The sequence below is a fragment of the Exophiala xenobiotica genome (genome assembly GCF_000835505.1).
Source record: "Exophiala xenobiotica strain CBS 118157 unplaced genomic scaffold supercont1.1, whole genome shotgun sequence".
Lineage (NCBI taxonomy): Eukaryota > Fungi > Ascomycota > Eurotiomycetes > Chaetothyriales > Herpotrichiellaceae > Exophiala > Exophiala xenobiotica.
Window position 1 is genome coordinate 368,121 of NW_013562494.1, and position 12,452 is coordinate 380,572.

General features: G+C 52.4%; 6 protein-coding genes across 6 annotated transcripts; 4 read left to right on the forward strand and 2 right to left on the reverse strand.

The window, feature by feature from the left end:
* Nucleotides 1–141: 141 nt before the first annotated feature.
* PV05_00151 (uncharacterized protein) lies at nucleotides 142–3,068 on the forward strand. The gene is made up of 4 exons (XM_013465019.1): nucleotides 142–809; nucleotides 891–930; nucleotides 1,025–1,109; nucleotides 1,176–3,068. Exons 2-4 carry the CDS (start codon nucleotides 914–916, stop codon nucleotides 2,529–2,531), a joined length of 1,458 nt encoding a protein of 485 aa, XP_013320473.1. The 5' UTR covers nucleotides 142–809; nucleotides 891–913; the 3' UTR covers nucleotides 2,532–3,068.
* On the reverse strand, nucleotides 2,833–3,874 carry PV05_00152 (uncharacterized protein). The gene is made up of 2 exons (XM_013465020.1): nucleotides 3,195–3,874; nucleotides 2,833–3,134 (listed from the first exon to the last, which is right to left on the reverse strand). The coding sequence occupies exon 1, from the start codon at nucleotides 3,631–3,633 to the stop codon at nucleotides 3,271–3,273; it is 363 nt and encodes a 120-aa protein (XP_013320474.1). The 5' UTR covers nucleotides 3,634–3,874; the 3' UTR covers nucleotides 2,833–3,134; nucleotides 3,195–3,270.
* A 491-nt stretch (nucleotides 3,875–4,365) lies between these two features.
* PV05_00153 (uncharacterized protein) lies at nucleotides 4,366–5,751 on the forward strand. The gene has a single exon (XM_013465021.1). It carries the CDS (start codon nucleotides 4,827–4,829, stop codon nucleotides 5,526–5,528), a length of 702 nt encoding a protein of 233 aa, XP_013320475.1. The 5' UTR covers nucleotides 4,366–4,826; the 3' UTR covers nucleotides 5,529–5,751.
* Nucleotides 5,752–7,446: 1,695 nt separating this feature from the next.
* PV05_00154 (uncharacterized protein) lies at nucleotides 7,447–9,200 on the forward strand. Its single transcript, XM_013465022.1, has one exon. The coding sequence runs from the start codon at nucleotides 7,673–7,675 to the stop codon at nucleotides 8,078–8,080; it is 408 nt and encodes a 135-aa protein (XP_013320476.1). The 5' UTR covers nucleotides 7,447–7,672; the 3' UTR covers nucleotides 8,081–9,200.
* Nucleotides 9,201–9,327: 127 nt separating this feature from the next.
* PV05_00155 (uncharacterized protein) lies at nucleotides 9,328–10,636 on the forward strand. The gene has a single exon (XM_013465023.1). It carries the CDS (start codon nucleotides 9,866–9,868, stop codon nucleotides 10,403–10,405), a length of 540 nt encoding a protein of 179 aa, XP_013320477.1. The 5' UTR covers nucleotides 9,328–9,865; the 3' UTR covers nucleotides 10,406–10,636.
* Nucleotides 10,637–11,089: 453 nt separating this feature from the next.
* PV05_00156 (uncharacterized protein) lies at nucleotides 11,090–12,450 on the reverse strand. Its single transcript, XM_013465024.1, has one exon. The coding sequence runs from the start codon at nucleotides 12,379–12,381 to the stop codon at nucleotides 11,629–11,631; it is 753 nt and encodes a 250-aa protein (XP_013320478.1). The 5' UTR covers nucleotides 12,382–12,450; the 3' UTR covers nucleotides 11,090–11,628.
* Between the last annotated feature and the right edge of the window lie 2 nt (nucleotides 12,451–12,452).

The window sequence follows — 12,452 nt, forward strand, 5'->3', positions numbered from 1 at the left end:
GTACCCATAGAAAATTATGCTTTGCACGGTCCTCAGAAGGTGAGAATGTGGATCGACGAAACATGGCCTCTGAGTCATTCCCAAGACTATAAATGACACCATTGTTATCGCCTCGAAAAGGTGCAAATACTGCGTGTTACAGCCGTGTGGATTGCCTCCTTGAGATATGCGGGCTTTGATAGGTTGGCGTCGCGCGGTGGAAATGGAGAGAGACATATATGGGCCCCGTGTGGCTGTATGGAGCTGGAAGTGCCATCGTTCTACAGAGTCGAACTGCCATCGCTTTTCCGTCCCAGAAGTATACATATCATGGCTGTGAGTGCCGTGCCCGTGAAGCTGGTTGATAGGGTTCTACGACAGAGGCGAATAGAAAGAGATGCGATCCAGAGCGGACGCTATGAAGCTGCGAGGCCGAGTCCGGCTCCAGCACGAAGGCCTACCGTGACAACTTTGGCTCTGGCTCTCGTGAGTTGATCCGTCCAGAGAGCGATTTCGTATCAGCGAGGACGCCACTGGTAGGAGGTGGTATCGAGGCTATAGGTTGAGCCAGGTCTGGTCAGGCGTGTCTTGCGCAACAAGTGGAAGAGAATGAATGCCGGCCTCTGCTTGGAGCGTCATGGTGTGCTGTGCGCGAGAGAGTAGGGCAGAGTCGAGTGAGAAAGACTCGGAGGCGGCGAACAGTGAACAACCACACGCGCGAGAAGTGTCTCAGTCACTGCCTCTCTGCCTTCGCGCAGGTCCTCACACACATAACAACATACTTTTTCACCATTCGCGATTCGCGGTTCGAGGATCTTCGTGCCCTAATTGTTAGTCTTCCCACCGCGTGGCATATATATATCTGGCGTTTCTCTTCCTTCCATCTCGACTGCGACGCTGACAGTGGCCAGGACGTTCTCCTCCATCGAAAAAGATGGTTCACGAAACCAAGTGAGTAATATCTCCCTGTCGCCTGTCCCAGCCAATCTTGCCGTCAGCATTAGAGGTCGGTTTGAGAGTGAGGCTGACGCCATGATAACCACAGATACCAGCGCGGACTGCGCAAGAGATTCGAGGCGGCTCGCAACCAGGTGCGCTCGGGCGGCATCGCTGCCGCGTTGACCGTTTGCGTATGTTTCCCACCTTGAACCTGCCGGGCAGAACACTAGGAAGGGTCGAGGCTGACATCCTGATAGCGTGAGCTACTTGCCGATGGGCAAATACAACCAATCCTCCTCGCCGAGGTGAACATGTGTCTGGCGGTCCACACTGATCCAAAGGAACACGCCGCCGAGAAGATCAAATGGATCAACGAGGCGAAGGAGGTGTCGGAGGAGTTGTGGGCTGGCCGGCTTGTCGGGCACGACGCCAACTACTTGGGTTGGCTGAGGAACCACATCCAGGCAGCGGAGGAGGCTGTGAAGAAGCAACTGGAAGAGGTAGGAGTTGCCATTCAGGAGGACAAGGACAAAGACGTCGCCAAGGACGCAGAGGATCGCATCGCGAGAGGCAGACTAGACGCCAAGGACCAGCACACCTTGTCGCGACAGCAGCAGCAGGGCCAGCTTGTTGTGTCCCCGCCGCAGGCAGATAAAGGGAAGGGAAAAGAGAAGGAAGACATACCGATGACCACCGAACAAGGCCATCAACACCACCACCAAACCTTGCCGCCTTTCAATCTTGAGCACGCGTTGAGACGAGAGAATCACGAGGCGATGTCCGAACGAGACACCTTGCGTTGGGAGCTGGGCAAACAGAAGGAGATCATTGACAAAGCAGTCAAAGAGCTGGACCAACTGAAGGCTGAGAAAGCAATGATGCTTGCAGAGAGGGCCCAGGAACAAAGCAAGACGCAAAAGGCCATGGAGGACTTGTCCAAAGCACTCAAGCACACTGTCGCTGAACGAGGTGAATTGCGCCAACAACTCGACGAGCAGAAGCGGCTTGTTGAGGGGATGGTGAAAGAGCGGGATGAGTTGAGACTCGACGTTGGCATGCTGGGCGAAGAGCGAAGAAGTTATGAGCACGAGCAGCTGCACGAAAGACGAGCGCAGGCGGCTATAATCAAGAGTCAGCAGCAGGGCATCAACCAGCGCGACCAAATGATCCAGAACCAACAGCAAGCAATACTGCAGATGCAAGGAACTCCGGAGTATGACCAGCAGCAGATGATCGCAATGATCGAGTACCAACAACAAGTGATTGCGGAGCAAGAGATGATGATGATGGAGCAGGACGAGCGGTTGCGCATGACCGTGGATCACCTACGCCAGACGATCGAGGTCAGAAACCAGATGATCAATCGCCAGAAGAGCACGATACTGGAGCTTCGCGAGAGGAGGTCGGCCGCGTTGATCGAGAGCCAGCAACAGACCATCGACCAACTGACACAGCAACTTGATGGTCTTGCGAGAGAGCAACTCGACGCTCTGATTGCAGCAGTGCCTGTTGAGCAATTACCAGGAATTCTGGGACGACTTGTGGCTCGCTTACCACAGAGAGAGCATTCGCAACGAGGCATGGAGTCAAATCTGCCACCGTCACAAACTTAGGACGACCGAAGAGGGAAATTCGCCGCGATGGCTGTTCACATGTGTGACAGTCAGCGATGCATTTCCATGAGCTTGACCTTTGATTCCGGCGAGTTCCTGCTTTGGCCTGCAACACCAATGAGACAAGGAGCATTTCCTGGCATACTACTCGTAACGGAGCGCCGAAGATAAGATTCCGAGTTGGTCGCCCCCGTTTTCATGTTGTGTCATCCGAGGTCGTGAGAAGGAATGCAGATCGTATGTTGCCCTTGCATCAGGCGGTCAACGAGGGAGGACAAATGACATCAACGACATGTTGTGACTTGATTGTTTATCGGAGGACAGAGTCTTGATTCGGCACCATCGACCGTGTGTCTGAGACTGGGGAGGCTGTTGTTGGGAACAAATTTCTTATTGCATACAGATGAGTGCTCGTTCAGGTATCGACAAATCGGTAACCGCAGCCATATCCGAGTTCTACAAATCGAGGGACCATCGGACCTTGTAGACAGCGCAGGTCGAGGTTGACGTTTCAATGGACATATCTTAGAGAACAATGGCAAGGCCGTGAGAGCTCACGATAGCACATTGCGGTGAACGAAGCGGCTGAAGATAGTCTCCTCACTTCAAACTCCGTGACTCGATTAGCATTCATCGTCGTCACCACTGAGCCGCCGAGCATACGTTGCCAATGTCACATCCTGAAGCCCTACTGCTTTTTTGCCATTCCGTAGTAGGATAACCTATTGGGGACTGTCCATCATACAGCTGGAGAACCTTTTCTGCTCATCACGAGACTCTGTAATTGAGCAAGTATCGCTGTAGCTATAGTTGGAATACCCTCATTGCGTTGTTTCACCCTATGGCATGCGGGTCGGGTCGAGGGATCTGTGAGGTTACATGAGAACAGTGCGAAGGTTGTGACGGTAGAGAACTGTGGTAGTGGTTGAAGAGGAGAGCAAGGCTTAGAAAATCGTGGCTTGCGCGTGATCACTAGGCGAGACTTAGCGCAGAGGCCCATGATGGCCCAAGCGGTCGAGCAATGACCATCTCGTCTCAGGGTCTTTGTTGCAATTCCCTCTTCAGTAGCGCCGCGTTTGAGGTTTCTGGAGAAGATGCTCATAGTACGGATCAGAGGGCCAGGCTAGATTGAATCGGAAATAGCGGAAGCCATTGGCGAGACTGTGAAGCCAAGTAAAGTGGTTTACGACCAAGGTGTCTTTGTGGTAAGTGAGTCAAGGAGCTGAAGAGGGCTGACCCATGTTGTACTCGTAGCCGCGGAGACAGTTGGACACAAAAGAACAAGTGTGTCGAAACCGTGATTTGAAGGACAAGCGAACACCAGAACAAACCAAGGGTGAGTCAGACGCGAGATCATCAAGGGTCAGGTATCATGTGAAGTGTGCAGGGCTCCTTTCAGCTAGAGGCACGAAGTCTCCTCGAAGGTGCGGTCATGGCATCAGAATGGGGAGGCGAGACAGGCGCGAGATACGGACACTGTAGGCAGAAATGCGACCTTCGCAGACTCACCGCTGAAGGAGAAAGAAGAAGTCTGCCCTGCCCCCAAATGCCCCTCTTAGGTTGCCTCACGTTGCCGAGGGTGCCTCTAACAGGTCGAGGAGGTGCACCCGGTACTCGTTTCTGCACGTCACATCTCGAGGTTACCCTTGGAAAATGGCTCTTTCCGCCTATGAACAGCCCTGACGTGCCCAGGATGAGCCCATAGAATTCCCCCACCTGCCCAATGTCGCCTAACATGCGAGCCTAGCGCCAATACCACCACTGGGCCTGCACAGTCTGTGTCCTTTTGACTCTCCCTTCTCTTTCTCCCATCTCTCGGTCTACGAACACCAAAGTTCCCTGACTCACTGACTTTCGCATCTCTCGCTCCACGTGAAACATGCCACAGCAGTCACGGATACGCCATTCAATCTGTCCCCTTCACCGGTAGATGCTACCCTGGTCACATTGCTATCCCAATTTCGGGGGGTCTTATGCGCATCTCCAGCCCTAAGGTCCACCAGGGTCCGACAAGTCTCAAACGGTGAGTAACTGTTCCAGCTTACATACATTAGCACCACATACAAAGGCTGGAGGTGAGGTGAAGATCGATATAATCCCCCAGGCATTCCAGACTTCAATGTCCGTATTACTCCTTGCCCAATCCATCCATGTTCGATCCTTCCATCCACCCATCTCATCTCCCGCTACCGGCAATAAGATAAAGGGTGTCCGTGCTCTCTCCTTCAAATTTATCGAAAGATTAATTGATCGAATACCAACCCCTCGCAATCAACACACCAAACCATTGTATACATGATCACATCCATCTTCATTCTTCCTGCTTTCGACAGCTCCATCTTGCAGACAATCACGATGCCTTCAACGTGCAGGACAAAAGTCGCTCTCTTCAAGGGTCTGCGACCTCTTTTCTCCAACCAACAACAAATCTCCACCACTCAAAGAATCCTGTCTTCGACATGTTCAACATCCTGCATCTACTGCGATATCTGGAAGCTTGCAGCTCTCATAGCCTCCCATGTGCCCCTAGCCGCGCGGTACAACCTGCTGTCAAGCACACCCACAGCCTCACCAACTTCTTCTCGACCTTCAAGCCCATTCCTCTCACCCATCGACTCAACAGCATCTCAGTCAACTCCATACGCACACATCTTGTCTGCATCAAGGAAGATCGAAGCACAGATCCAACTTCAACGATCACAACTCAACTCAATACTTAGCATTTGCACGGTATCCGGAGCCGATGAGTGCGAGGGCTTGTGGATTGCACACGACCGATGTTCTGCCGCACTTGAAGACCTGCTCGATCAGGAAGAAGACTTGGAGGAAGCTCTTCTCGAAGATATCCAGGAACAGCAGACCACGGCATACGACTACGACTACGACTACGGCTACGGCTACGGCTACGGCCATGCCTCACAGTACAGCTATCCTGAGATCAAAGGCTACGCATACCCGCAAGAAAGAAGGCCCAGCATGGTGGACGTGGCCATCTGAGTCCATTGTGCTGTGCCAAAATGTCTTGTCCGTATTTGGAAAAATTGATACCAGCGAATGTAAAAGCAAGCGACTACCCGGTTTTGTTTTGAGCGTATTTCTTCAGGTCCAGACTGAAGATTGGGGTCCAGAGCAGCAGCCTGCTATGACCAAAAACAGATATCATGACCCAGGATGAGGAGATAATGTGTATCAAAATGATATTCACTCCATGACTTTCCACATTTCTTGTTCCAATCTTGCTTCTCTTCTTGGAAACCTGCTCTACTAATGCTACCACTCGACCGTCAACTGCTAGTATCACCAGAAATTGCGCATCTCAGATGTGAAGCGACTACCCAATCCAGCCATAACTGTGGACTACCATTCCCTCTCCGCATTCCAGACCCGTCGAAAAGTCCCAGATATTCAAAAAGTGAATTCCAACTCCGCAATAATACTGACTACGTTGATAGTCGGGAAGGACTATGCCAAACTATACACAGTAAGCTAAAGACCCTGTCAATAGATCAGCATCAACTTTCTGCTTCGGGCCATTCACGGACCTCCGACTAGACTCGTTCCCGGGCTGGACGTCTACGCAGGCCCCCCGATTGGGCTCGTGCGACAAAATGAACTAACGCGGTACTCGTAGATCCAGGCCGCCACGGCTCAGCTTTTGTGAACAGTGCACTGCGTAGCGCAGCCGTTTTGAGGCCTTTTCTCTATCGAGCTCTCTCTGAAGAAGTCTCGATTTGGCTTTGGTTTTGGCTTTCGGGCTCAAGTCTAGGTTGAGCCAGACTCTGCAACGCACGTTGCTAGGAGTTTGACTGGCCTGAGCAAGTCATTTACTTCAACTCGTATGGACTGGGGCCGGATGCGAGTGAGCAGAGTCCAATGAGGTCTGCCTCTTGAAGCTAAAGCACTAGTAAATTACCGTAGCTTGAAAAGTGCGTGGCATGCGAGCAGTAAAGTATGATTTCGGCATGGCCTGCGAGCAAACCCATCGCTGTAGACATGCGGGATGCAGATGCTAGCATCCCCGGAAGTTCGCAGACCGCGCACTGCCGTCTACTGCTTGGGGAGGCAGTCACGCATCCTGTTCATCAATGGCCGTCGGTGCTTCCCATTGTTGCTGGTCTTCTGTGCATCTGGGCATGCTGGATCTGGACTATATGAGCGTCTGGTAGATGACGAGCCGCACCACCTTTTCCTGCATCTCCTACCGGAAACTGACTATGCCTTCCAGATATCGTGGACAAGTGCATCATCTTGAATCTGTTAAGGTGAGCTTTCGAGATGTGTTGCCAATAGTCGGCCTCAATCTCAGCCAGCAGCCATCAAGACTTCAAAGTTGAGACACGACTGTGAGTGCTGGTCGTTCTGCGTGACACACAGCTACCGAAAAGTGACAGGCTCTGTCGGAAACCCCCGCATACGGCCAGTACATGATTAAAGACGTTCTGCACAATGTCAGCAACAGAGATACGGAGGTGGACAGGGAGATCGAGACTGCTGTATCGGCCGTATTGGAGGATTTCAAGATCGACCGGAACGTGAGGAGTCATCGACACAAGAGAAAAGTCTCGGTAAGACGACACCACCGGGAGTAAAGCATCATCACCGGGTTTGATAGAGCCGCATCCTATTCGACACGGCCCCAGAAATCCAAAGCAGGGATCATGTAAGCGGTGCTCCGGGGACCGCCTTTAGCTATGTCTGGTCCAGGCGAGAGCAACGGTCCCCCAGCTTGCCAGGCCCGAGTTCCTAGCTTTCGGATGCTGCCGCTTAGGGGCTGGCTTGCATGATAGGGGCCATGATGGTGCTGGAAAATCCGGGAGTGCATGCCTACCTCCTGACCAGCGATTTTTCTACAAGAGAGCATTATGGAGCTCCTCACGGTCGTTAAGCTGGCGTGCTGACGCCATGCAGAGGTCGGAGCCAGCCGCGCTCTTCAGAGCTGACTTGTGAAGGAGAAACAATCAATAGCTCCTCTAGGTGTATGGCCCCGAGAAGGATACAACCGCTGTCTGGGCCGATAAAATTGGAGGTATCATGGGACGATCGCGCGATTCTCATGGGAAGCAGCAACGATGTTGGTGGCGATCGCGCTATAGCTCATTGCAGAGCCGACAGTCAAGATTCGACTTTGAATCGCTCACCGAATGTCAGCTCCTGGTCAGGTGGAACCATCGCTTGTGGCTTGCCTGCACGTTCAGACCGCTCATGAGGAACTTTGGTGCAGAAGGCGAGGTGCAGACGCAGGTCACAGGGCTGAGGGCTGTGCAAGCCACAATCTGCACGTGAATCTGCGACCTAGTCATCCGACCATTAAAGCCGACAACCAGGCTAGCGTGGCAGCTGTGCCCAGGCACCTCGCCACACACAGCCACCGCGCCACAAGCATAGCAAGAGTATTGAGTTTTCTTTTTGCTCTGCAGGCAGTCTTCAAATCCCGACTAAGTTCTGAAATGGAGAGTCAAAAGAGCTCGACTTCAAGTGCAAGCAGTATCCTGCGAGGGCACTGGCAGACCCGAGCGCTCATCGTACATTCACGCCACCTTCAGGGATGATCCAGATTGTCCACCCTGATCGCGGCTTAAAGAGAGCACAGTATATCCTTGCAGGCTTCCACGCAACACGTCATGTTCAATGTCCAGGACGCTGAAGAATGGGTCGGCCTAGAAGATGACGGCCGACATCCATGAGGAGACATGCGACATCCCGAGTCATGCAGAGCTCCTCTACGGTCTTCCATGTGCCAAACACGACTTGATGGCAACCCATTCTCACGCGTTGGGATGCCTGCAAAACTGTATGATCAAAGCAGATCAGAATCGCTGTTCCCAACGCCACCACCGCCCTCAATCAGAAACAACCCTGCAGCCAGATGGCGCGCTTGCACATCACGACCACAGGAGCACTCGGAGAAGCCGGTCATGAGCTGGATCAGTTGGTCCGATGACACTGACCTCAGTCCGAACAAAACTGCTCTCATCCAGTAGGAGCTTTAGACAACGACGTGACTGCAACAGATGAGTAAAAAGGCACACATCTGTGTTTGCACGTTGAATTTGATTGGAACCCGACTTGCTTTGGCCAGCAACCATATCCATATATGTTGGGACCGCTCAACCAGGATCATGATGGCGAATATTTATGATGCTTTGACTATTCGCCATCATGATCATCTAGACTACGGGCCTCTGCTTTGATCATTACTGTGACAGGAGAATCTAGACACCACAGCGGCACACGTGAACAGTTGATTCTGCATAACAAAGCCGCCACGGTGGAGTGTGGCGCTGACTTCGCTATCAAGTCCGTGCAAATCCTTTGCGTCTACTCCATACACAGAGAGTGGCTAGAAAATCATCGTCGCTAACACAGTAGTTCATATGGTGGAACTTCCTTCCGAACAGCAGCCACCGGAGCTTCACTCCGACCGGGGGTTAGCTGACTTTTTCTACCAAATCAACGTCCGGTCCCGGTTCTACTAAAATGCCACCTCAAGTGGCGCGCAAAGGCCTTGAATACTTGGTACGTGGTACGAGTCCTCCGTTCACCTCACCTAATGTCAACCTGAGCGAGGCGAGGATAATCATTCCTCCATTGAGCTCAGCCTGATTTTACCCCTGACGGCACCGAACCGCGGCTACTGGGCCGATTCAGCCTTTGTGTTCGATCTCAACATCTCGCCGGATGCTTCTAGAAAGTTGCAAGCCATGGTATTGACTAAGAATATTCACAACAGCTTTCCCGCGGCCATGGCATTGATTAAAAATATTCACAACAGCTTTCCCGGGGCCATGGCATTGACTAAAAATATTCACAACAGCTTTCCCGCGGATCGCCCTTTCCTATACTTGGTCTCCACCAACAAGATGGCTAGATTCTCTGCCATTTTCACGATCAAGAGCTCCCTCCTGGCCCGCTCAGGTCCATGCCTCTGGACTGGGAGGGAAGATGCGTCTGTTGTTCGACGGCTACGAAGTTCAGCGAAGCACCAGTATGCTCTTGTCTTAGTACCACTACTTATCTGCCAGCATCCACTCTTTCTGCGACCTTCGCCCACTTTTCGCGGGTTTGTTATTCCATTAGTTAGATTCTTACCGTGTATACAATTGTGCCGAAGGGGAACATTGCCGCCCGCCCCCCTCTACGCGGCGGCGACGAATCTTCTTTGTTCTGACATCTTGGTGCTTTGTTGACTGATACGCGCTTCCGCTCTTCGTGGTTTTCCGCACCAATCACAGGTACAGCAGGCCGTGATAGCCTGCCCCAACAGGAGACCTCAGACGGTTGCCACCACACAAACTTATCCCTCTGACTTCCCGATTCTCGATGCTCTTCAATCAATGGCATCTTCTCGTCAGGATGCCTTCACAGAGGCCCAAGGTCCCGTGTCTAGCGACGAGACACCACAACTCGAACACGAACAGCCAGATGTAGATGCGGCTCAAACTTTACCGGACGCAGATCCACCGGACCCATCGAGCAGATCGCGAACAAGATCGTCCCTGGCGTGCTTTATGTGCCAAAAGAAAAAGATCAAATGTACAGGCACATTCCCGTGCGCGAATTGTCTGCGTCGGAATTGGTCCTGCAGGTTCGATGCAGAGGCTGACGGGAGGAGGAAGGCCAACAACCGCCGCACGGTACAAGGCTTGAACGAGGCAATGGAGCAGCTCCGGCGACAGAGGCAGATGATCTCCGGAATTCTTGCTATCATCAAGGCTGGGGATCCGGACGCCATTAGAGGCTTCGTCGAGCAGGTGAACAAGACGGAGAATCTTGCCGAGATCGCGGGGTTTGTTCAAGGTGAAGTCGAAAGAGACGAGAAGATTCATAAAGCATACGAGGACGTTGACTGGACCTCAGAGGCAGCCCAGCTTTGAATCCCAAAATAATCCGAGATGAGATGCGACGCATGCGACCGACGCCTACATCCGCCTTGGATGCTGAACAGCCTTGTAGGCAGTTGATTTCCTGAAGGACTCGAGATTGCGAGCTGAATCATACGCGGGAGCTACCGTGGGCGACACCAGTCCCAGCTCGACCACTTCTAGCGCACATCATGCTCGGTATACTCGGACGTGCGTGATGTTCATCATGGAAGGCCGGCAATGCTGAAGGCGTCCACGTCAGTGGCCCACAGACGTCCGCAGGTGGTATCATTCCACCAAGCAGGCATCCGGGCAAGGTATTTGCGAGCAACCATGATTATTCGCAGGAAAACAGTTCGAACCAGGTGGATTTTAAGAATCCTGGCCAGAGTATGAGGCACGGCCGCAATGGCTTGACTCGGAAGATTCATATCAGAGATGCTTTCGTTGCAGACTGAAGTCGAATGTCTTCATCGCGATCAGCAAAGTGGTGTATACTCCATGCTAAGTATGCTTGGACAATCTGGATTTACTGGAGGCAGATGTGTCTAACAAGGCAAGAAAGGGAGACATCATAGATTTGATAGATCTTGCCCTGGTTGCGACACAGTTGTACAAGAGAAGGTGATGTTGGGTTTTGAAGCATGATGTGAGGAGGCACATCCATGAGGCTAGAAAACGCCTGGACCGTGAACGGCCTTGAGCAAAGACGGCGCTTGTGAAACCAGGGATAGCAGAGAGCTTTTAGTTTCGTAGAGTAGGACATAGAAGGCGGCAAAGGGAGAATTTGTATTCTTCACTCAAATTTGGCAACCTTGATATCTGCACCAGTCAGGACTGAAACGTTTTCAACAGAATATCTGCAGCTGGGTTGGCCTCAGCCTCGATCACTGCTCACAGGAGCCTGGCCGTGCCTGCTGGCGGTATCCAGAAGCCTCGGTGGTCTGGCCAGACAGCAGAGTCCTTTCTGCTCATATCATATCCACAGCAAAACCGGCGGCAGTGACAACATGCTCTCTCTCGCTCTCGGCAGACCTATCTTGACCACTCCAGACACTAAACGCCGCGGCGGCAGTTGAGATCCCCAAGTCCTGCTCAGATGCTGGGAGGCTGTTGCTGGAGGGAGCTCGACAGCGATGGAAGGGCCATTATGGAGAATAGTAGTCCAATTCAAGCCGCCATGCCGCAGTCGTCAGTCATTAATCGTGCCTCTAAAACTGGTCGAACGACATCCTTCAAACAGCAGCATCATCCACCTCCATCCCACCTATCTCACGGACAGTCCCCGCGCTTTTGTCAAAGACAGCTTTCAGATCAATCTTGAACTCCGACATGCGCACTCCCAGAATCTTCAGGATATTGGTCTGTCTCGAGTCCAGCGTGTCGCCTTCTCTGCAGACGAGATAGCCCTCCTCATCGTCATCCATTGCTCCCTCGGGACGTTCTTCAAGTACAACCTTGCCTTTTACGATGCGAGTCGGGATACCAAGTTTGCGAAGCGTCGGTTCGATCTGAATGGGTAGAGGATCCTCCTCGCCGCCGTCGACACCGTACATGGTATGTAGCTGGCCAGGAGGGATGATGATTTCTTGGGTGGCGGTGGTGCCACTTCTTGCATAGTCCAAGTTGAGGGAGTCTTGAAAGTATTCTTCTATCTCGGAGGGTTCCCGGTTTGTGAACAGCAGCCCCATCTCGCCCTTGACGTAGGGTCCTAGAGCGCTGACACCGGGTACACATTCGGTCTCCGCATTTTGACCCAGCCCTACCATCATGACCTTTGTCTTTCCCATCATTATTCTTGAATCGTCGAGATCGGATCTGACTTGTTTCAGGAAGTTGTTTCGAATGTTCTCGACGCCAAAAACCCAGATGTAGTTGTACTGCTGGGCAGCTTCTTGTACATTTGCGGCCAGCCGACGGACGAGTTCTTTGCGGTTCTTGTGCGTTTTGGAGGTATGGACGGTACGATTCCGCCTGGATTGAGGCATCTTCGCTTTGGTGAAGTCGAAAGGTTTTTACGACTGCTTCAGACGCTCTTTTCTGAATGGACGGGAAAGGC